Source organism: Meleagris gallopavo, chromosome 5 (assembly GCF_905368555.1).
Source record: "Meleagris gallopavo chromosome 5, MGAL_WU_HG_1.1, whole genome shotgun sequence".
Classification (NCBI taxonomy): Eukaryota; Metazoa; Chordata; class Aves; order Galliformes; family Phasianidae; genus Meleagris; species Meleagris gallopavo.
The window spans coordinates 18,916,655-18,942,210 of NC_139408.1; the positions used below are offsets into that span (position 1 = coordinate 18,916,655).

At 41.2% G+C, this 25,556-nt stretch overlaps 1 protein-coding gene across 1 annotated transcript; it reads right to left on the reverse strand.

Annotated features, from left to right (window-relative positions):
* Nucleotides 1-814: 814 nt before the first annotated feature.
* COMMD9 (COMM domain containing 9) lies at nucleotides 815-7,610 on the reverse strand. The gene is made up of 6 exons (XM_085224589.1): nucleotides 7,490-7,610; nucleotides 7,276-7,401; nucleotides 7,026-7,165; nucleotides 6,349-6,383; nucleotides 2,895-2,998; nucleotides 815-1,779 (listed from the first exon to the last, which is right to left on the reverse strand). Exons 1-6 carry the CDS (start codon nucleotides 7,577-7,579, stop codon nucleotides 1,639-1,641), a joined length of 636 nt encoding a protein of 211 aa, XP_085080715.1. The 5' UTR covers nucleotides 7,580-7,610; the 3' UTR covers nucleotides 815-1,638.
* Between the last annotated feature and the right edge of the window lie 17,946 nt (nucleotides 7,611-25,556).

Consider the following 25,556-nt stretch of genomic DNA (forward strand, 5'->3'; position numbering starts at 1 on the left):
TCATTTGCTGTAGCCAAAGACTTTGCCACCCTGCTGTTATCATCCCGTTATAGCTGTAAAGGCAACAAAGCTTCCTCAAACTGAAGAAGTCTGCTAGGGGTGTTTTCCATAGCTTCAACCTTGTGAAACGGATTTTTGAGTCTTCTCCCTTCTGATTTCCTGAATAAATATGAAATTTATCAGTTTATCACAATAATGCGAGTGTTATAATCTTCACTCTAAGGGGACTTCAGCAAGCGACTTGTCATACATCTCAGCTTGCTGCACAAGCTGTATTAACACGGTATCTTTTAAAAGCACAGGCTTTATCTACATCTATATTCCAGGTTGCACAGAGATGCCTAAAATTAATTAACAAAGCTCGGTAGCTTATGTACACATCCCAAGTGATTTCATGTTTGCAAACATGAGACAATATTTTTTTGTTCTATGAAAGTTGGGACTATGCTATAAAGTATTTGGATGCAGCGTTCCATTTTGGTGCCTTATGCAAACTCAGACGAGTCTGAATTTTCTTTATTTCCTGCATTTGTCTACACATTCAGTACACATATCTATAAAGTTTTAGGTCAGAGTACTCAACTGTGACATTGCACTGAGCTGGTGCCTGTGAAAAGGTGTCCTGAAATGTTACTAAAATGGAGAGAGGATTGTTTAAAAGATGAATCCATTTGAACAAGAAATAAAGAATTGCTTTTCAGCAACAAAAGTGAACGTTCGTTATACCAAGCTAGAAACCAGATACCATCAGGAAGAGGCTGAGGTAACCCAGGACAATGTTTTTCTACAGAAAAAAAAGGACTCACAAAATCAATTAGCAGTTCATTTTTTAATTAAATAAAGATTTATACAAACATCTGAACGCTTTGGGGAAGTACAGGCACCATTCACTGTAGAAAGGCAGCACAAAGACTATCAATTCTTAATTTCTTCAGTCTGCATTTTCTGCAAAGTCCAAAGTCTAATAAACACAAACATTAATTATATGAACTCCTTTTTTCTTTTCAAACAGAAGGAGGAAATTGTTTGCAGCTAAAGATGTTCAGACTAGTCATTTTGCAAATGGTGCTATAAAGCTGATCAGAAGGGAATGTGTTGTAGCATAATTGCCCCATTTCAAAGCATTATCCTGTAATAACAATCTGCAGCATGGCTGTGCTTCATTGAGAAGGAGAGCGCTACATCTAGCATGCACCTCAGTACACACGCATTACAGGGAGAAGTACCCTCCTTGTCTGCTAATGCTGGAAGGCAGCCCATTAACCAGCTTGAGCCTTTTAGATCCTAATTTCTGGGCAGGAAGATAGCACTTGCATCATTGGCTGCAGCTATTTGCCATTTCCAATTATGACCCTTGTGATTAAACCAAGCTCTGAGCCCTTAAACCTTTTTCTGAAATAGAGAACTGTTTTTTTTTTTTGTGTTTTTTTTAACGTTATGAAAACACTTTTTGGCACCAGGCCAAAGGAATGTTTAAATGTTAGCTTTTGAAAAGCTATCTTGTTAACTCAAAAAAATAAATCTTTTTAATTATGTTTGGCTAATACATAAAACACGCTATAGTAAGTTGCAACTTAGGAGAGTCGTGGGCACAGAATATTTCCCTTCCACACTGCTGGAATTCACATTACTGGGTTTTCATTTGTTTGCAACAGCAGAAAGTTGGTCCCGGATTCTTCCTAGACCTTCTAACATAGTGTCCAGGGTTTCTTTACTCAGTTCCACAGTCAGTGCAGAAACAACAGGACTATTTCTACATAAGGCAGCATCTTCCTGAATCTGAAAACAGAAATGTAGCTGTTAGGTATATGAAAAATCCTTTCACAGGTTTTTCCACTGCCGCTGGGCAAGTTGGTTCTTGACAGAGAGATTAAGAAAATTGTTTTAAACTTGGCAACCAGCTTCAACCTGAAGGCCCAAAACACGCTTCCTCACTGTGTGCCCCGCCAGCAAAGTGCACTTCTGTTGGCAGAGCGTAAATAATCATGTACAGCCATGAGTGGGCAAATTCTGAAGAGACTAACAGCAGGAAGCTGCATTCATATCAGAAGCATCTTAACAGATAGCCAGGATGATACTTAATTTCATCCCAAACATAAGCATGAGATTTTTTTCCTCTTCCTCTAAAACCTGTTCTTACTGATTTGGGGAATCAAGAATGCTGCAGAATTGCCAGGTCACAGCCTGAGCCAATGGTTGAGCACCAGGTGAGAAGGTGTTGCTAATTCAGGGAGCTGAGGTGCAAGCAATGTATGAGTGACCAGAAGGGGTGGACTGAGGATCTGCCACTCCTCACCCTCATTTAAGTATTAGCAGCTGAGGGAGCAGGATCTCTCTGGACAGAGATCTTGAGCTATCTCCGGTCACCAGAAGGGGTGAGCTAATTCTTCTTCTTTGTCATCTTCTATTGCTTCATAGCACTTGTATCTCAGTAGAAGGCACTGTTATTGCCTTCTTTTGCTGCACAGGAATATAAGCAGTAAGTTTGGCTATACTGCCCAAATGATAGATGTGGCCGGTGAAGGAAGTTAGTAATCAGAAGTCATCTTCCCAGCTAATACAGTCATCCAGTCATTATCGAGTTACTTTGAACTAAAACCCAATGGCTTCTCCGTAACTATTTTTTTTAACTTATTTTCTTTATTTCTATAGAGAATAATCGTTCCCAGGGACAAATATGCTGCTTCTCTCATCCTCATGCAAAGAAATCTCTCCTTCATAGTGAAGAGACAGCTTTCATCAGAGACACTATTCCCAGGCTCTGTGGTATTTCAAAGATCATCTCTGAGAAAGCCTGTTAGTTGCACCAGATGCTTGTCCAAACTTTTGTGCTGCCACTGGTAAGTCAGGTGTTGGACTCTGTTATTTTGATCCTGTTCAGGTACTGATATTACCTTTAACTGTAGCAGACAAGTAGGGACTGCCATTCTGTTGATGGTGTCTGAAGATGTCTTGATATCTACCCTCCAGTCCATGTCAACCAGCCGAGGCAGGGAGACTGGGGGAATCAAAAAAAACAGGAATCAGTTAGGCCTGACAGCACATGATGATGACACCAGAACAAGAACCTGCGTCTGTCCCTACGTACATGTTCTTCACAGACAGAATCCTGCTGGCCCTGTGAAAATGTACAACCTTAGTGCTACTAACTGGCTTCAAATTGTTTTTATTTATGTTGTAATAAACCAGTCAGTGAAGGCTTCTGCCTGACACTGGAAGAACAAACAAGGTTCTCCATCTTCACAAGCAAGGATGGCGCAGTGCAGGACAAGCTAAATTCACAAAGCAGGCGAGAGAAAGGGAGTGATAAGGTATCTTCATCTCTTTATATCTTGCCGCATGCAAGACTCAGCCATGTCAGCATGAGTTACTAAGGGACCTACTATGCTTACTGCTCTGTTCTGTAACTGGAAAGAAAGCACTTTGGATTCTTATAATCATATACTATAAAGTGTTACTTCAAGCTCCTCAAACTGTGAACCAAAGCAGTCTGCAATATTAGGATAGGAAAGGGAAACTGCAGTCTTCACGTGTCCTGCCGAGTGGGGAAAAAAAAATAATAATAATTGAAGATACCATCTGTTTCATCTACCATAAGAGAAATTATTTAACAGTCTAATTGCAGTATTGACAGCAATAGTTCAGGGGCTGGAGATCCTATGAGCCATCCCGTGGGAGTGATAGGTCCAACTTGGCTGCTCTGTTGAGAAACTTGTGCACCTCTCCCTTGCAGACAAGAGTGGAGGATATTCATCCATGATGGCGTAACCTTAAGGAAGCTTATTTCATTATGAGCCCTCAAGTGTCCCTAAAGCACCATGCAGACTGGCATAAAAGCTGAGGTTGAGGTTATCCCAACAAATCCCTGGCACCGACAGGCTGACTGCAAATGCTCTTTGAAATCTTGTGTTTTTCAACAGTGCTTTCAGCTGCCACCAACAGATACTACAAGGAACATTTGAAGAACGTTCAAGTGAAACTGTGACAGGTGGGTGGCATGCAGATAGCTATCCTCCCCTTGGTCAAACAAAAACTTTCCTACTTTCATAAAGAAAATACACTTCTAACTCAGAAAAGAAAACGGTGTTGATTTTCAAATCAGATTTGCAGGTGTTGTCTCACATACTGCAAACCAGAGGAAAGCATAATTACTTATCTAACTAATTTATAACAGCAGATCAAAGGATGTTCAAGCCCTATCCTTGACTGTTCAATGATAAGGCCTGATTTACCACCAAAACCCAGAAATTTGGAAAATGACTGTAAGATAAATTTATTGTTTAAAATATATACTAAGGAAGCAAGTTGTAAGGTACAGTTTAAGAGAGCACATTTATCATTCGCACTTGGAACTGTTGACACAGAACACCTTGCATCTTTTTCAACTCAATTTTCTGGTAAAAGCTGAGCTATGCTTCCTATGTTCAAAAGTGCAGTGTCCTATTTCCAGAGAAAAACAGTAAATTCTCACTAGGAGAATACACTGAGGACATTGAAGCACTGACAAACTCTTTCAGTTTGAAACAGGCTTTGCAGCTAACAGATACTACTTTGTCAGAACTCTATGAGAACAAATGGTTTCCAGAGGCGTAAGGAAACATTGTTCCAATGTATGTCAGTTCAGGCTTTTGGAAGGAGTCTGAAGGAAATATAGGACCAACTCCACAAAACATTAGCAGAGAGACAATAGCTTATTCTCTAACCCAATTTAAAATCTCAGCTATGGTGCTCAATAGGCTTGAGTGTCTGTGCAAAGCCTTAGCAAGTAACTGCTGATAACCATATTTGGTATCTATTTAAGAGTACCAGAAGTGGATGAAGAAGCAAAGATAGCTTCTACAGAGCGCTACAGAAAGAGCTGTCCCAACAGGCAACTGCAGCCTGTCTGGATTCTGCCAATCATAAAGGTCTAGCCTCCTCCCCAAGCATTTATCCAGTCTGACTGCTAACCTTCCTCCTGATTCCTGGCACTTGGAGAAGTTTATCTATGTGGGGAATGGCTCTTCTTCCTCCCGTCAGCAGAACTGTGGGGGACAACGCAGAACTGACTGCCTTGCCTTTTGCATTTGGAACAAATTTCAGTTTACAGTCCATCAGGGCAAGCATTTGGCAACATCTGCAACAACGTAAAATGCATCTGTTTAGTGTTGTATGTTGATTTGCAAAGATTGATTGCTGGCGACTTAGGAAAGACAGAAAAGCATCTGCATTTTCATATTATTGTAGAACAATCAGTTGGGTTGTTTTCTTTAAATCTCTGCTTTTGCTCCTATGTAATGTATGTTGGATGTCTCATGAATGTAACACTAAAAGAATCTATCATTTCTTAGAAAACAGTCTTATGCCAATGGGGCTAAATACTCATGTATATAAAAACATGCAACTCAGAGCAAAACTTGAGTGGCTCCCAGAGCCACACACTCAGCCTTGCTTCTGGGTTTTGAAGACCTAGTTATTACATCAGGCTGGCACATCATGCTTGTGCTCGTTTCCTCTAATGTTCGATTGTGTTAAGGATACAAGGAAAAAGCACTGTGTCTTGGCAATACCACAAGTGTTCAGCATAAGCACGATTGTTTTTATTGTTATTAGCATTTTGCAGTAGTTTCTTCCACTTCCCTATTATTCTGCCATTTATACTTCATTAAGATTTTTGAGGGACAGCTGTTTGCCAAGTCCTTGCCATACTGTTCACCTCTTGGGTGTTATCCTCTCAGCATACTAAGAGAATAGCCAAGATGATCTATGCAGGCATTTGTGCGTCAGCTCTCATTTGCAAGGCTCTGATGTCCTTATTGACAGCTGTCAATAAAAACAAAACAAAAAAACAACTCCTAGGGAAAAAACAAAGTGCTGTATGGAACCCTTAACTGGAATGTAAATCTTTGCTGCTGTTAACAAAAGCTGCACTGCTAAATTACATCATGCTTTGAAAAAGTGAGGAAAAAGCAAAGCTGTATATATGCAGGTACTTTTTGGAGCATGGAAGAGTTAGATGTATGCAGATATTCCCCAGTACTGTGCGCTGCATGTGTGCATCACTTAAAGGCTTGAATGGGGGAGTCAAGAGCGCTTCAAGCTCATAAGTCTGGCACTCTGCAACGTAGCAACAGACTGAACACGAAATGGAAGTTGCTTGATGACTGGAAATGATTTAGCACAGGAGCACAAATCTGAATAAAAGCTTGTTGGCCTTTGCTAAGCTCTAGGATACCGCCATCATACTGCTTCTTCTAAGGCAAACAGAGGTATGTCTGTGCTACACCATCATGAGACAGACTGTGAGGTACTACTCACACCTCCAGGCTGTCAGATGATCTGAGGAATGTTACATAATTACAGACTTACTCTGACTTGCTTGTGCCTCGTTTCTCCAAGCAGAGCTGTGAAAAAGAGAAAAGAAAAAAACACAACAGAATCAGCAACACTTGAAAAGGGAAAGAAGAAAAAAACCGAAATGTTCAGAGTGGCTTATCCCTGATAGGAGACACCAAGACTGCACTGGTGATCAGGGGAGAGAGACTGCTACTGAGTGCTGAGGAAAGGGGGGCAGTGGTGGAGCAACCTAGTGGCCAGCTCCAAGTTCTTCTCCGAGTCCAGCTCACTTAAGGTGTACACCTTTTGCCTCTGTTTTGTCAAATTAACCAGCTACCAAGCACTGAGCCATGTGGGCATCCAGAGCAGCTGTTCTGCCACTGCTCTGTGCTCTCCTGTGCAGTGCCTCAGCAGCACGTAAGCAGACAGCCCCTGGGTGCTGAACAACCAGATCATACCTCAGCGGTGAAACCCAGGCCACTTTTTTATCCCCACCTGTAGCATTGTTCCATGGCACAGCTGAACTCGAGACAAAAGCAGTTTTGCATGATGTGAATTAGGTGCACAGCCATTTCAAAATGTTTGAAGGACAGAGGGAAAGCCCTCTGTGTGAGCTTATCCTGGCCCGTGAGCTGATGCCCACATACCAAAACACGCACCTATGTTTTACATTTGCCACTGAAAGCAAACAGCAGGTGCTGAGCACTCACACATTCTCCAAGATTATCTTAGTTAAAAGGTTCTTCAGGTTTTGGTGGAAGTTTTCTGGAAACAGAGCGAGGATGTCCTCGGCTCCCGTCAAGCCGCGGAACACGACGTGCCGGGTGAGGCTGTGCAGGGCGGACACCAGCTGTGGGAAAGAAGAGTAGAAAGGGCTCCGCAGGACTCAACAACATCACGGCGGGCTCTCCCTGCCCCGGGGCCCAGCAGTCGCGGGGAGTCCCGCGCGCCCTCTCGTACCTGCGCGGCCTCCTCGGGGCTGCCGGTGATGGCGGGGCAGGCGCGCTGCGCCAGAGGGCCGAGGCGGCCGGGTGGGCAGGAGAAGCACTCCTGGCACAGCTGCCGCACTGCGTCCTTCGATGACGCCTGTCGGGGAGCAAAGCGGGAGGTGCTGAGCAGCGGCCCGGCAGGAGGCAGTCCCTCCCCCGCAGGGCTGAGCACCGCGTCCCCTCACCTTCAGCAGGCTCTGCAGGGCGACGAAATCTTCCTCGCGCACCGCCGCCGCCATCTTGGCGCCGACAGCTGAGGCGGGGGGGGGCGCCATGTTGGGGCGGGGCCGGGGCGGGGTGGTGGGGCACGCTGGGCGCTGTAGTCCCGTTGTGCTCTTGCTATCGGGGGCTACAGTCGGAAAACTGAGAGGTTGTTATTTTGCTCAGCTTTCTTGCATGTTTTGACACAACAGACATGCAAACTGGCAATGAATTCTGAAGTGCTTAAGTCTTAGCCCCCTGCTTCTAAAACAAGCTACTGCACGCATTGCTGGAGCTAAAATGCTGGGTAAGAGTTTGCACTGACTTAGCATCCCTCGTGCACACGGGTCTACAGGCTCACACAGCTCTGTAAGGGCCACAGTACCCTTCTTGGAATAGCTGGTGTGGTGTTTTTTCATCGTTGCTGTCAGTGTACTGAAGAGTGAACTAGGCACAGGAGTTCAAGCTCTCTGCAGTGCAAAGATGCACAAAGATGACACTGAAAGGCAACAGCATCCTTCACTCCCCGTTCCCTTGGGTGGCTGCAGGCTGCTTTCACCCAGAGCTCATGGTGTCTCTCTGTGCTGAGAGAGAAACCCCATGGGACAACTGTGGTGTTCAGAGCCTCAGAGCTCAGCTGTGCCACGTACTGCTCAGCTCATAGGGACGAGGGGTCCTGCCTCCATTCTTCAGGCACCTGCAGGTGTTGAGCTGGTCTGCTTGTGTGTTGCACACACAAGGTAAGACGTGCGCTGTGTGAATGACTGTGAGCTGGGCTTGAGGTACCTTGCCTCAGGTGTGTGGCTGCAGGAATGGCCTGTGTCTGCACTGAGAAAGCTGGGATAAAAGCCCTGAACAGCCTGCTTCTCCCTCTGATGTAACCAATTCTTTACTGTCAGGGGAAATCCCTATGTTGGATGCGGAGTTTAGCAGTAAATAAAGCTATTTTCAGTGAGCGAGAGAGGAAGGCAAATGATTTATTGTGGTGTTGCTGCATGATATGGATCATTACCTCAGTAAACTGTGTGTGTTTTACACTTTGTAAAAGATATTCAAATCCTCTTTCTGAGGGAGAAATTGTCTCTTCTTTATCTTGCGCAATTCACAGCACGTCTGGTACCAGGACACCCATGTAATTGATGGGCTTTCCGGTCACCTCTTCTGTAGAAACAGCCCGTCTTCATTTTCATTTGCATTATTCTCCTGTAAGTGGAATAGTACATGGTATGAAATGCAAATGTGATGTCATTTGCATTGGGCTCCCCGGGTTTGGTGGGGAAAAGGGCTTCTTTTTGCAGAGGAACAGGTTTTACTTTCTGTATTGGGGAACCTTCAAGGGCAGAAAAATCCAAAGGGATAAGATTTTATTTTCTATCATTTTTCATAAGCAATGGGAAATGAGGCTCGGGGGAGTTTGGGGGAACAATCTAGGGGTATGAGTTTACCATCTGTGGCCTCCTGGAATTAATTAGTGTGATTGATCAGTTCAGAGAACTGCAGTATGTATTTATGCTGCTTTCTCTAACAATGTGTTACCAGTAAGTTTAATCCAGTGCAGGCAGTACATTATGGAAAGCTGAAGGTTTGCTTTGTGGAGAGGTCTTCCTGGGAAAGCTGATCTGCTGCTGAATTTAGGTGGCAGGACTGAGCGGGCAGTGAATCCTGTGATGTCAATTGCTTATCTAGGTGATGGTACCATGTAACTCAGCGTCCTGACTGGAAAAGGAGAACAAGCTATGCAGGGTCAGGTTACAGGAAATGTGGCTTTGTCTATTCCTTCCCTAGGGGGTGAACCTGAAAGATGTGATGATGGTCTGTCTTCTAATAATCATTACTGACCTGAAGAAATATAGCAGCGTTTGTTAACTACGCATCAGAATACATTAGAAAGTGAAGGGCAGGATTCTAATTTTTGTTTGCAAAATGAAAAGTGTGTAAAATAAATGAACTAAAAAATTGCATCCCAAAGGAAAAATGGAATAGTTTTTCAGAGCTCAGGATTTAAGACCCAGGAAGCTGGAATCATGTCTTCCTTCACTTGAACCAATGTAGGTCATTTTTGTTATCCAAGTGATAGGAAGGCGATGCAACTTTTGTGTAACATAAAGCTCTGCATTAATAAATTTAGGCATTTATGAATGGAAGTGGTACGAAGAGGCAACACTGTATTATGATCTCTGGGCAAGTAAGTCTAAAGGAAACATAGGAGAACTGAATACAGGATATCACTGAAAATGGTAACTGTTCTCTTAAAATCTGCCTGCATGTTTTGTTTCCTGACCCCAAAAATTAGCATTTTCTACTATCAGAGAAGTAGGCAGAATTTGTCTAATTGCTAAACATTCTGAAATGCCATCTCCAAGTGGGGAAGCAAGTCTTTGTGTTTTGGCAGGGGTCTTGTAAAGCAATCACTGTACAACAGTTACTTAGAAATCAGAGTGAGCTATGCCTAGGTTGAGGATCTAATTATACAGAATAACTTTGTCGGATATATGGGTGGAGAGATACAAAATGCAGCGAGGGCAGGAGGAGAGGGAGCAGATAACTAAAGTTGCTGTTAAGAAGCATGGCAAGGGAGAACATTTACTTGTGAATCACATATTCAGAACAAAAATATTGCCTGCCAGTAAACACAGCTGGCATCATGTTGAATTCATTCTCCAGTCCACTTCCTATTGTTGTCATTTCCTCACTGCGGAAGCCTTCTAGTTATGAGGAAACAAAGATAGGTTTGTTTTAATATAAAAATCAAAATGCTCCTTTTGTAGCACACAAGTAGTCAGAAGCCAACAGAAATGCTTAGTAAATATGTTTCATTTGAATGTAAGTGAATTTTTGTCCTGTTTTTCTTTCAATTTTTTATTCTTTTGGTACCATCTGTAGCTGTCCTCACGGTCCTCCAAAGTCAAATTTCCTGATGTAGCAGGGAGTGAAGGGTGAGGCTGCGTCATCTAAGAAAGGTTTGTCTTGTGATTGGTGTTCCTATCAGGAAGCTTTGAGAAACACAAATTTAGCCATCTGCTGTGCCAGAGGCAGTTCTTTCTGAGTTTGAAAAAATTGGTTAAAGGAATGAGGTGAATTGGATAACCTCCTTTAGTCTACTTACAGCCCTTTTTTTCCATGATTTCATGTCTCTATCACCCAGTGGGACCCAGCTGGGAGCTCTCAGCCTGCAGATGTATCTGTGCAGCACTCTATGCAGGAATTGGCTTGGATCTGAAGAGCTGAAATGCTGTTAGTCCAGACACTGAGTCTGAAAACTAAATTCTCCTTCTGTATAGGGCAAATTTACTTGTGCCCAGGCCTGAGTGATACACTATAATACTGACTGATTTGGAGTTCTCTTGCTTGAGCCAGCCAGGGTCCCTACAAATCATTCTCTCTGAACGAGTGGAGAAATGTCTGTGTAAGACAGTATGTGGGCAATAGCAATTCAGGGAACTGGATGAGTGAGCAATCTCCAGACTGTGAGACTCTTAAATACTGGTTATAACTTTTTAAATTCAGAATCTCCCAAACATGCAGATGTGGGTGTATGGATATGTATGCATTCTAGATGCTACTATCAGATAATAAGTACTTATTATCACACCTAACCTCTGTTCCCAGCCTTGTGAAAAACAAACAAAGACATCAAACCTTCAGAACTGGTAATTCGTATGGAGAGAGACGATGAGTGGCCCTGGCTGGGTATTACTTGAGAAGAGCAGAGGTGAAAAGAGATGAGTTCTGAAGGGTAGGTGGGAGGTTTCTGGTGGGAATTGGAGAACTTCTAAGGTTTGGAGTGGGAGAACCGCTCTTCATTTGCCTGTTCACTTAAAATAGTGAATTGTCCTTGGTTGTTGGTTTGGTTTTTTTTTAATCTACTGTCATGGTTATGAGAGACATCTCTATGTCCTCTCGAGTCCATGCAGTTGTAAGACCAACGTGGATAATTATATGTGTCAAGAAACAGTCATAGACAATTTCCTTGTGATCAGATGCATCTACAACTTCTCTGCTGGACTCCTGAGGTGTTTAATCCTCTTCCTGCCTGGAAAATATTGGGAGAGAAGTTTCCTGTGTGCTTTTTTTTTTTTTTTTTTTTTTGGATGGAGAGAGACTGATACTGGAATGCTTTTGTTTGCTTTTTGTTAGTTAAAAATAAAAAAAAAAAAAGAGGGGGGGGGAAGAATGGAAGATTGAGAGAAGTACTGGAAGAACTGAGTGTATTCGTGTATTTCAGATCCAAAGTATTTCTCTTCTACAGAAGTCAGCTATGGTGACAAAATAAATTCCATGAAACCACAAGACAAAAATAAAGAGATGGAAAGCTGAATGGAAGAATGTCAGTAAGTCACTGTAAAGTATGCTTTATGTTTTTAGACATAGCTTATATAACTCCAGTGACAGATAAACATTTTGCAAAAATGTCATCTTTGTTTTAGTCCATCAACTGCAGTAAGTGCCCAAAATAAATGCATCTGACAGGGAATGTGTTGTGAGGAAAGAACCAGTTTTGCTGTTCTAAATATATTCAAGGTAAAAAAATAGACATAAAAAAGCAATCACATAACTTGACAAAAACCATTCCAACAGCCAGTTCTTTTTTGTTTTTGTTTTTGTTTTTCCTTAAGAAGTTAAAAAGGAAAGGAATAAATTTAGCTTCTTTAAAATTCTTGGTTGGAGAACTGTAACCTTTCATACTCCAGGAAAAGATGCTTCAGTTGTAGCTCACTTTGGCTGCTCATGGCTCCCTCAGAGAGAAAGCCCTAGGAATATTAAGGTTTTGATGGGAAGAACCATTAGACTTTTCCTTGCAGTTGTAGTGTATATTCATTGGAGCATCTGTTGCAGAACAATGGTCTCTTCTTTATGGGCTTTCTGCTGCAAGGCAGGGCTGTACTGTGTAACCGCACCCTACTGGGTGTGGGCAGTTTCCCTGCTGCAAGGAAAAGCGAAGCTGTTCTGCTCTGACTAAAAACAGTTCCCCAGTAGGTAATCCTGCTTTATAGAATGAGTGAGATAAACCGAAAGACTTCTATTCCCTAGTAACTTCTGTATTTTATTTTTTGTAAGTGGTGTTACCTTAGCAACAAGTGAGCAAAAACTAGGAAAGAAATCTTCACAGAGCACAGATGCATGCTTGGGTTTACTGGTGCGAGCTGTCTGCTTGTAGTCATGTTCTCCAAACAGGACTTTCCTGAAATGTCTCCAGCTTTCTAAAGTCTCATTTATGCTATCTTACGTATTGACGAATGTGTCAGTGTTTCCATGCCAGAGCTAGGACAGAAGTCTGTATTCCTGTTATTACTGGGAATCATGCTTAGATGTGTTACCAGTAGGTCAAATTTCCCCTAGGTGTCTGGTTGCATCTGTGCTAGTAAGCTCGACTGAGGCAGAGAACATACCTGAGACCTTCACTGTTGAATTGCTAGTGCTGTTCTTGATGTGTTTTCCCCTCGTACTGATTGTCATTCTCCCAGGTAGCTCCAAGGTATAGGTCAGGAACTAGCATGGACTAGGAAGAAACTGGCTAAACAGTGTACTTGCAGCCATCCAGTCCAAGAGGCTGAGAGCTGAGCACCTGATGCAAACAGTCTCATGAAACTCATCTCAAAGTTGGTCTTTGCATGATAAGACAGTCCAGAACATGCTTGATTTACTAGCAACATATTTAATTTACTAGCACAAATCCAACTTTTACATTCTTCTCTTCAGTCCTTTTGCTCCAGTTAAAATTAGCTTTCCAAAAGACATGGTCTCTCTGTTTAGTCCATCTAACCCACTGCACAAACATCAGTCACCAGAGACTGCATCAGTCCTCCTTAGCTTTTGTGCCTAAGGGCAGAGAGAGACTGCAATACAGACGCAGGCACGAAAGGCTAAAATCCAGGACTTTCATTCTGAGATTTTGGAACTTGTGTTATTTTAGGCATGTTGGCAGAGGGGGGGTGCAGAGTGCCCAAGGCAGAGACATTTTTTCTACCCATCAGTTTCCTGCCTGCAGGCTGACTGTGAGGATTTTTTTTCCCCCTCATATTTCTAGCTAGCACCTATGCTGGCAGAACTTTGTCAACAATTTTGAAACTTCCAATATCAATTAAGGCAGCAATAGGAGATAAATGCTTGCAAAATTGATGGAGAACAAAAATAAACAATGAAAAAGCACATGTTGCTTTAATTGCCAGCTGATGTGAGTGATCCTTTATTAGGATGCCAAATGGCTCTGTCTTCTATCAGAAGTGCAGATTCCTAAGGACTTATGAGTCATAAAATTAGCAACAAACTCAGAGGAAACTTAACTAGCATCCTCATCCAGGAAGACTGAACCAGCTTGATATGTGAAACTTTACCAACATAAAAATGTTGGCTGTCCTCTAACAAGTTTCACTCTAGTGGCAAAACATTTAATGTAGATCCAGCTGCATCTAAAGAAAAGTATTTTGTATTTTGCTGGTTAAGGTGTGTAGGATCATGAGTATTTAGTGGAGGCTGTAAGAAAATCTGTGTGCTGATGTAGCCAACCCAATCTCAAAAGTACAGAGAAAATTGATGTTCATAAAGCCTTGTTTCTAAATGGTAGGTGGCTCAGATGCTGCTAGTACCTCTTTTGGGTCTTCATGTGCTTTTCAAATGCAGGTGCCAGACACAAGGTAGCTATGGGTATATACCAGTAAGTCTCTAAATAGACAGAGAGATCCATCCTTACTGAGAGCACCACAAGCCAAGAGTCATATAGAGTCATAGAATATTCTAAATTGGAAGGGACTGGAACACGCTCTCCAGAGCAGTAGTCAAGGCAGAAGGCCTGCTGGAGTTTAAGGAGTGTTTGGTCAGCTCTCCCAGACATGGGGTTTGAATACAGGGTGGACCTGTGTGGAGCCAGGAGTTGGACTTGATCCTTATGGGCTCCTTCCAACTCAGGATATTCTATGGTTCTAGATTGGAGATACTGCCACAGAAGTGTTTGAGAATTAAGGTATACCTTCTCTACTGGCAATTCTGCTCCAGAAATAGATGTATCCTATAGAGGGAGAGAGATTTGGAGTTGTAATTTCTCAGAAAACTACATTAAGAGTTGTTGCAGCTCGACTGTCAAAATCCTTAGCTTGGTCCTTAGGTAATAGCTACTTGTGTCTACTTCAGTGAAAAGTTTTGAGACTTATAGATAGAAAGCATTAGGCAAGAAGTAAATCTGGTTTTTGAAACAAAACGAAAGTATTGAAAAGTTATACAGATAAGAGTACTTGACCATCAACCTTTGAATGCTCATTGCTTTAAAAGCCTTTGCAGGCATGAAGACAAGGATCTTGTTTAGCATTTTGACATGTATTTCTTCTCAATGCAATTTAGAGGCATCGATTGGTCTGCATGATTCAGGAGAAAATCTATGTTGATCACTGCAACTGACAGATAATCCTTACTGTAAGGACCTGTCAATGTTAGCCTCTTTTTCTCCTACAATTTCCAATATTTATATGTATTGGTGAAACCAGCTGATTTTGTGAGGATATAATAGCAGTGTAGGACCATTTGTTGGCATTAGCAATATTGGTCTGACTCTGCATGGCTTTGCACCCTGTACACTGTCAGAGTCTGTTATTTCTTGCAGTGGCTACGAGAGATACAAGCAGCGTACAATTAGGGCCTTTCCTGTTGCACCAATGCAGCATTTGTCCCCATCTCTACTTAGTAGATAGCTGTCATCCTGATAGGGTTCTGATTTTACTTTTTAGGAATGGAACCGAGCCACATAGTTAGTACTCAGGTTTGTGCTTTTCAGTGTCTGTTCTCTATCATCTTTTGGATGATAGTATTCTTTCTCCCCTGGCCTCCCAGCTGAAGCAGCTAGTGCCTTTCCAGTTTGAGTTACTGATACTTGAGACTCTTCAGATGGGACTGCTAATTAGCAGACAAAACCACTGCTGACAAATGTGATCTGTGAAGCTCTGTGCTAACAGATACTATCCATGTGTGATGTGAGTCTGTGGACACTTGTCTGTATTAAAATTGGAAACCAAGCAGCTTAACACCACTGTGAAGAAGGCACTAAATATTAGTCTTTCATCGAAGGGGCTAAAGGAAGATGAGTATTTTCCAGCAGAAATCATTTGGCCTAAATGTAATATCAAGCTTTTACAAGTTTCTCTATCCAAGATCTCATCCAAACTTAACAACCATTTACTAATGCTCACAAAACTCCTGGGAGAAAACTTCATGCAATATATCTCAAATCAATGGAACTGTGTCTACTTTTTTTTTTTCCTTCCTTTTTTTATAGCTAATAAAAGCATGCTTTGAAACATTTTTCCTGAGGTATTTGCAACTCTGACACTGCAGCAGAGTTAGTACTGGCAAGACAGAAGGAACACAACACCAGGGACAAAAGTGAGACTTCAAATCTTTCTTATAAAAGCAAAAAAAGCAAACAAATTACAGAGCCGACAAAGGATAAATGTAAAGTTTAAAATTCATGGAAGGGGAATTTTCTATCTCCCTACTCTCCTTTTAAGTGTGTTATCCTCTTGGTGTCCCTCAGCATGACTTAACTATGCTGAGGTTATGCCATGAAGCAGTGGCCAGCAGCAGAGGCCAGCTCCCTGCCTCTCCCTTGCCATCACTGCAGGCCCCTGCCACACCATGCAAGTAACAATATGGAGCAGAATATAGAAAGGGAAAAGCTCATTGGCCTAGTGAAGCTCATTGGCTAACTGTGACTGACAGCAGCTGTCAGAAAGGGCTTCTTTAAGACTGGTATGTAAAACAGCAAACCTCACATGTGCACTTTTCTGTTGCCTGGTTTGTTTCTTCCAAAGAGTTTCTTGCCTTCAACAGGCAAATAGGAGGATCTGTTACTGGAAAACATTAGCAGTGGGAGAGCAGTTTCTGTGTAGATGGCCCCAGGCCGCCCTCATCACCTCTGGCCGGTTTTGTCTTTAAAACTAAGTAAAACACCAAGGACCAACTCTGAGCATGCCGTGATGCCAGTATCAACAAACTGACTGTAGAAACATTTCATCAGTTTAATTCTCTGTATTCATTACAAAGTCTTGCTGCAACACAGCCCTTTGTAGTCAGCTGCGGGAGAAACCAAGGTCGCAGTGACACAACTTATAATCTCTGCTTAACCATTTCTTGCTTTCCTTCCACTTTTTCACAGTATAAACCCAACTTGATCACTATCCCCTGCACTGCCTGCCTTAACCACTGGGTGCCAGGGGTCTGCCAGCAGGGAGCTTCTCATGCACGGCTCATCTTCTTGTGATAGGACTGCTGCCTGCAGATAAGCAAAGCCTTATGAAGAAACCAGTGAGGTTCTCCAAATCCAAATGTAGAGTGCAGAATGCATGGAACTGTTGAGTCTTTTAACGTGAATCACTTGTAAATTTGCCAGGGCACTGTACAAAATGCACTTGTACAAAAGAGGCCAGTGTTCAACCACTTCATCTAGCTGTGCTTGTGCTCAGCTTGCACTTGTGATAAATGCAGGCAGTTAGGTGCACTGTAGGCAGTGGCAGAGAGAGCTGGCCTCATGCTCTTGCATGCTTTAAGAAATTGCATACATTTATTCACCATGGCTAGTCTTGTGGCTCAGTCTGCAAGGTAACAGCAGCTGTAAAGCTGTGATTTTGATTGCACCAAGAATACCATCAGCTCATTTTATATGAGAATAAGTGACAGAAATGTCACCATTACTTTGAATTGCACTTCAGTAAGTAAAGGGATTCATGACCCATTATCAAGGAGTCATTCAGCTACTTTTGTTGCACTTGTTGCCTTTTATTGATTTGAAATGAGAATTATAAAGAGCTGATTTCTGCCTTACTAGTTGGAAATGTCTTTTCATTCTGTTAAAGTACCAGCTAGTTCAAAGTAGGCCAAGTGTAAACAATTAGAAATTATGATCAAGAAAATCATAAAGCTGTGATTTCTTTCAGTAGTACCTAAGAAAGCAGCTTCTTTCTGTAATTGTTTTGAGTGGGTGACAACTCAGAAAAGATGAGGTACACTCCATACAGTCAGAAAAGTCTCTGTATAAATGCTCCAAAACAGAAAAGCAGAACTGCAAATACTAAGAAATATGAATACATGAAATGATATCCCTTTTTCTTCTGCTAAAGCTCTACCTAATCACAACCCCAACATGCTTAAATTAATAAGGCATAGTAGAAGTAAATGTCAAGGTAAATGCTTTAAAAATGTATTTCTCTCTATTATTAATATCATCACAGACTATTAAAATTAAAGGGCTCTTATAAAGATAATTGATTTTTCATTATTTAGCTGCTGCTATCCTTATTCACTTCTTTGGGTGTGGATAGTGAATCACCAGAGGGGTGTTTCGTATCTGTACAAGTGTATATTAGATGTTTCACCTCTGTCTTTTTATAAATAGCACAAACGTAACTGTATTTGTGCCTCTAGAATTTCAGGACATGAAGCAGCCTGTGCCAGGTCAGACTACAAAAAGAAGCTTCCTGCAGGCAGCCTGTCTTCTGCCAATTTTTTTATGTTTTTCTAAAGTGTCTTGTATTGATGACCGGAGTGTGTGGAGTGATGAATTCTGTGGACTACTGGTCCACTCTATCATGGAAATTCTTCACTAAAGTTATCCTGGGTGGCACTGAGCATCTTGAACCTGCCATGGCTGGCCAGTTGTACCTTCAGCCTGTGTGTGTGTGTGTGTACATGCCTGTTTGCACATGTGCATACACTAGAAATAAGTGTCTACATGAAACAAGATGGTGTGAGGCAGCTATCACTCATTTAGATTTTAGTGTAATCTAAAGGGGAAATAATTCAACTTCCTTACCTCATGTCCATCATAAATTAAGAGTACATGTGATAACTCCTTAATTTTGTGCTTAAGTTTCTGTTCACCTCGTAACAGTGGAAATTATCTAATTACTTTAAGACTTCAGATGATGTCAGTGTGAAACATGCCATAAACAAATTTAATTAACCTAGCTCTCTGCTGGACTCTTACCAACAGGATATGAAACAGTACAAAATAAATATCTTTCTTTCAAGGAAATTCTTTGAATTACATAAGATATGTGGAAGGTGTCTTCTTCACCAACACGTGACCTACTACACAGTAGACAAAACACGTTTAACAGAAATGAATACCAACTTTCACCAGAAGACACACCTGCTACCGCTGTATAAGTATTCGCTGTACCTCTCAATCTTCATTGCCATAAGTGTGGTTTGGATGAAAATATAATGAGCTACATCTGGAAGCACTGGAAACCCGAAATTTGCATTTTTTTTTTTGCTATCATTATGCCTATATTGGGCCTTCTTTAGTCAGAAACAGGCTGGGATTTTTGGCAAGGGTTCTGCAACAGGAAACATCAAACAGAACTGTCATCAGACAGCTAAAATACCAGCACAAGAGCCAGCAGGGCCTTGAGCTCTGCTCTGGAGAACAAGCACAGAACTAGATTTGCCTAAAACCTAAAATATTTTACTTCAGTCTCTAACAGCTTTTGATGTCCATTTTGCTATTCTTCTACAGGAACTGATATAAATTCTCACCTGATTAAGAAAAGAATGGGAACAACCAGGTACGCTAAGTTAAAAAAAAAAAACACAAGTGTATTTTCTGAATGGTGGGACCTTGGCTTTACTGTGGCTGCAGGCAACGAGTGATGAGAATGAGATGTGCTGTTGGAGCTGAAAGCAAAGAGAGCTGTTTTGCACGTGTTCTTTCATGGTGATTCAGGCAGCTCTGTCCCCAGATTCACAGCAGAATCAGGGCTGTGCCCAGCAGTATTTTGTGCCCAGCAGCTTTTTCTGTAAGGGAGGAAGGATGTGCCAGGTGGGTGCCTGCTCCATGGTGCATGCAAAAAGGCAGCTGTGTCACTGTGAGTATGTGAGGTACAAACCAAGCTGTAGGGTGGCAGCAGGGGCTGTCAGTGCTGGGACTGACAGGCTCAGTGTGCGAGGTCTGGCAGGGCTGCTTTGGAGAAGCAGTGGAGTGGTGCCATGGGCAAGAAGTGGTATGTCACCATGCTGGCCAAGAGGGAAGGAGGCAGCTGGCAGAAATGAAAGCTGGCATTGATTGCTTAGTTTTGAATGCATGCAATTATTATTATTTTTTTCTAGGTACCCCATTGGTTCTTATTAATTTAATTTTATTTAGTTGATTTTTTATTTTTTTTTTTAATTCAGAATGTGTTATGAATATGGACGTTTGTGGTGTTTTCCTCTCAGGAAAATTGTCGTGTAGAATGGAGCTTGCAAAAAACTCCATCCTTTTAGGGCATACTGTATTTAGTCCTGGTACCTCAGATATGTAGTTTGATGTGAAAGTCTGAATCTTTTGCCATGCCAAGAAGAACACCTAAGCATTAATGTGCTCGTTGTTTTGTTTCCTGCAAACTGGTACATTCGGCAAAAAATCTGACTTCATTCCTTTTCCCCACAATGATACCATTGTACACTTGAATGCAGCCACAAATCAGCATCAACAATGGGAATCGTAGTTCATGGTACCAGTTTGAATTGAAGGGGTACTGGTGAGTGTCACAGCCTTAAAAAATGGTGTGACTGAACCTAGATTTTGGAAGCAATTTTGATTGGTTGATTGATTCATCTGTGTATGTGTTGTTTAAACCAGACTTTACCAGATTTCTCTGTAAAAAACAGCAACAAAATCTCAAAACATTTCTTCTGACGTGGTTATAAAATTACTTTAGTTGAAAGGTGAACTCACTGAGTCTAACATCATCTCTAGGAAGTCATTTCTTGCCTTGTAGCCACCTATGTTTCTGTGTCACTAGAAACTTGATTGGTTTTACCAAGGCCATGCATCCACACTGTGAAAAATTGTGTTGTCAGAAGGCCCGTTACCTGTGGGAGAGGAGTTCAGGGAAGACCACTGCAGATGTGGTTCCTGGTATCTGTGCTTGCTGAGGACTGGTATCAGCTCAGCAGGAAAGTGTATCCATGCAACAGAAAGGCTAGGCATTGGTGGCTGATGTTTATAATTTCTGTCTGTCAACATGCAAACCTGTGATAATAAAAGGCAACATATATGTAGTAGAGTAAACCAGACCTTAAGGAGTTCTCTAGTTTTGCCTGTAACTCTTTGTGACACTGCTACATGGAAGCATTGCTGCCTGAATCCTCACGTTGTGATGGTACTTTGCCAGTATATGCTGATGTTACACAACCTGTGTGGTGTACTGTGCAGTGACACAAATACCATGGGACTGTAGCATTGCTTCCAAGAAAAATTACTTCCATCAGGAAGAATAATGATTAAATCAACACAAGCCCAGGTTTTTGTTATTAACTCAGCTTAGTGACCCTAGCCTGAATCAGTGTGTTTGCAAATGGTGCATAATGAATTCTCCTACCGTCATCCACAAACTGTTGTAATTCATACAAGTACAGTCTTTCAGGAGATGTGCATAAAGGTAGGAGTTTATATACCAATATGAAAACAGCACAACTAATTATGTGTCAGTCCTTTATGCCTTATCTCTATATTGTATTTGTAATCCCTAGAGAAGTAAGGTATGTGTAGGGCAGAATATCAGAAACTCCACTGCAGCAGTCCTGCCAAGAATACTTATGATGTGTCTCCCTTCATATGAGAAATCTCACATCTCCTGGCCATCTCCATTTCCTGTTTTTTTGTTTTGCATTATGGGCTGATTTTGGAGTGTGTGGATTCAGTTCCAGTGAAACCAAACTGAGAAGTATTCTCAAGAAGTGCATCTAATGTGACTCCAATAAGCTCAGTCCAGGGGATCCGAATGAAGATGCTTGAATTGAAAAAACCTTCAAATGGGCCAAGTAAAAATTCTGAGTCAGTGCATACACAGTATCACTGCAAGTGACATTGATGGAAATATACAGGACATCGATGCTGCTAACAGTGAGGAAAAGATGTTATAATACTACTTTTTAGTTTATAGTTCCAGAAATATTTTTCAACATATGTAACTGGTAAACACTTCAGTTGTTGCTGAAAATACAGCCACTTCTGCAGTAGAACATGCCAGCCTATTTACAGTACACAAATTACACTACATCTGTAGGAAGATGAGGAAAAAGAATTACATAAAGTATCCCACATCCTAGGTAAAACCATCATATTGCAGCCTGAATTTGATTTGATCTAGCATTCACCTCCAACACTGGAGCTAAGATTTGGTGTGTTTTATAATAAGAATCAATTTTTTTGAATACTATTCTTCATTTCATTGGGAAATATAGTGTGGAAATGCTCTGACTCAGTAAACTGAGGCAAGGGGCAGAACTAAAGAAAAATTGGGTAGTAAGCAAAAATAGTACTCATAACATCCTTGACATCTTTCCTTTCTGCCTTTCTGAGAACAAAGGAATAATCATTAGAGATTCTAGTTAATCTGAAGACTTTAATTGGTAAACGTTAGACAGTACGTAAATAAAATGGGGAGTCAATTAGTTACAGAAAAATATACTGCATTTTCAGAAGTCCATACTACATTTTGTTTTCTTATTAAGCAGAAGGAAACAGGAAGCATAATTCTTTTAGTGTCTCCATTTATTCAAATTTTATTCAATTAGGGAAGAAAAGTCTGTTGTAAAAAAAAGTAATAATAATAATTTTAAAGCTCTCTTTCCTTCCTGGAACAGGAAATGTAAAAATAGGAATGGTCTATTTCCAATTCCTGTGAAAAGAGGTGAAAATCTCTCTTTTTTTTCTTTTGCCCTCTCCTTCAGTTCTGAAAAGACAAATATAGTGACCCAATCAGTTTCAGCTATAAATATGTTTATTTTCTCTGTTTGAAGTGACATATAAAACAATAAAGTACACAGAGATTCTATTTTGATTTTTCAAGATTGCCATCACATGCTCCAAAACTGTGTCAAATCAATTTGTGAGCTGTGAACCATTATCCATCATAAGATATATCAGTATTCAGTGGAATTCAGTGGAATGCTTGATGACTATTGAAAGTCAGTTAGCATTATGAGTATTGCAGTGATAATGACTGTAAATATAACATGTAACATTTTTTTCCTAAAATAATACCATTTTATTAGCTAGATGTCAAGTACATAATTGCTAAACACCAGCAGTATAGAATATGCTCCATAAATTTCTTACTCCCTTCATTCTTCTTATTTTCAGAAAACTGGTTGGCCTGTTAGAAACAAAAGTTTGAGAACCACTTTTCTTCTGACCCAGGTTTGTGCTGAAATATTGATTCTGAGTTACAAACTTCCTGTGCCACGTCTCTCTGTTCTCTTGGTCATCTTATTTAAATCTATAGCTTGAAAATTAATGTCTTAGATTTTCAGATGTCCAAGAGCAGCTTCATTTTTTGGAACAAAACAGACTTCTAATCCAAAAAGATACGTCTCACATACTATGCAGCTCAAACCCAAACTTGAAGCAGGAGCCTCAGATTCTGAAATTCTCCTTCCCTGCATGGACAGCTCTTCCATTTCTCAAGATAAAGGGGCAGGAGAGAAGTTTTGAATTTTTTAGGCCTCTTACATGACTTGACTATAGAAGCTGTCAGATTTGTGGGGGCCTCAGGAAAAGATGAATCTTTCCCAAATGCTAAGGCCAACTCTCCTGTCATCTAGCGCAGGAAGATTTCTTCCAGAATACTTTCTTGGTTGTGTCCTGCAGCGTGTATTCATCTCCTTCTGCAAATATGATCTACATGATTAGCTGGAACTGAGTCAACAACCCCAGACTAGGGCACAGGATACAGGAGGATTTTATTACGAGTTAGGTTTCCTGGAGGGAAGTCCAGTTAAAGAGGAGACTCACATTCTCCCCAGTCTATTGTTCAGTCCAACTTGGACCCTGGCTTCTTCTGTTTATTTATTCAGACAGCTCACCACCTTGCACACCATTCCATATGTGTACAGTAAACACTAGAAGTTCACTATGGTGGTAAAAATACATTGCAGCTATGATTGTCCACATCTTCCTAGGGTCAGCTGCTAATTGTGGTTCCTTCTGCCCTCTCTTCCCTGTTGACAGGCTAATGCAAGTATGTACATGCATGCAGTCTGTATCCTGTGCACAAAGACTTTCATTCCCCTGAGCACTGAAGTATAGTGGAAGTTTCATCAGGTGAAAAAAATACCTTTTCGTCAGCAAAATGTTTCCTTCAGGGGTAATGCGGGTGACAGAAGAATTCACTGCTTAACCTTCTGTATTTATTGCAGAGGAAGACCTTTTTTTTTTTCCCCCCCCCTTACTTTTATATTCTGTCTGTTAAAAAAAAAGGGGGACAATACGATATCGGATTATAGTTCATTAGAATCAGCTTCATTGACATTGCAGTTCAGGCCATAAGTACATATTTAGCAAGGGCATGGTTTAACTCATGTTAACGCAGCTATTTCCCTATACCTCTTCCCAGGACTGGGTGCCATCATTGTGCCATGGAATTTTCTTCAGCAAGATATCTGTCCTTCACGCACTTTGGACAATATAGATGTGGAAATGAATTCAGATATGTTTGCAATTGTGAAGAAGGAGTGATTGAAGAGCAAAGAACATTCCTTGCTAGCTTTAATTTAGCTAATACAGGTAAAAATAGTGGTGGAGACCTATTCTGGCTATTAATATGCTACGCTGCCTACTAACTAAACACAAGATAATTGGGGTCCCTGCTAGCCTGCCCGAGTGGAGATTTATGCACTTGGATAGGTTGCCCAATTTTCAGTTTCTTGTAACAACAGCAAAATTAGACTAACCAAGAGTCTGTCTTGTGTAAAACTAGCTTGTGAGCAGGTTGGTCATTCACAGTGAACATGGTCTATCTGATAACAAACATGCAAATACACATGCTTTTGCCTTTTGCTTCAAAAATCCCCTGCATAGACTTTAACATCATCTCTTCCATGCTGATGAACGCCACATACTAGATGTAGTCTAACGCAGTGTCCCTTCGTAAGACGTTCCCCAGCTGCAGGTGAGCATCACAGTTTTTTGCCCTCTGCATGTATGTCCCACCTGACAGACCTTCTGGCCTGTGATGTAATGTAGTATAGCTTAGACATTGCTTTATTCATGTCTCATTAAAGGTATTTATTCTACAGTTTGGGACTGTGCCTTTTGTTAGCCACGACCTTGGCAGATGTCCCTTCTATTGCAGAGAGAGGATGTGAGAGAGGGCATGCTCAGGGAGTGATACCTATGGTACTGATGAGTGATAATCCAGAATTACTGATTAATTGACATGTTTTTGTCATTTTGATTTCACCTTTCAGCAAGGTATGAAAATGATGGGGAAGGGAGGGAGGCTATGTCATTGAATGTTTTTTGGTAGTAAAACCTGAGTGTTGGCCTTGTGTGTGCTCTAGTGAGTTAGCAGCATAAGCACACAAAAAAAACTTGGGTTTCTTTTATGAGTGACTGAAATTCCAGTTTTACCTGGCACAAGAGTAAGTTTCACATAAAGAACAGTCTCTGAGGAGAGTTTTTGAAAATAAATCAAAAACCTGAGAGACCAAGAAAAATTCTAAGAATTGGAGACGTGACAAACCACGTTGCCCAGCTTCATCTTGGCACAGTTAGGATATGAGTCTGATCCACAAAAAGTACAGTCCTAGACAGATTCCACAGCTGATATTCAAACACCCATGTAAGCTCTCCATAGGACAGTATGTCTGTCCTCACAGCCATTTGGCCACCTCACAGTATTGCTCATAAGCAACGTGAATACACACATGCAGGGTTCTCTAGTTAAATATATTTATACTGGCAATCATGAGCTGACTTCTACAAGTGCACAGCCCCTTCTTGCTTGTGAAATGTTATAATGTGCAGACTGCACCTTCATTTAAGCAAAGCAGCATTTTTATCATTTTATATCTTCTTTCCCTTACAAATACTATCTCAGCTACACTAACATAGTTTATGGTACCTTCATGTCTCAAAGACCTATCTCATCACAATAAATAATTTGGGATAAAATGCATCTGATAACCTGGAGAAATAAGCCTTGGAGCTGACCTTCACTTTACCATCCATATAGCTTTCACAATCCACGCATATTCTGAACAATTGTGTCTTACTAAGAGTAAGTGAAGTGTATCTTT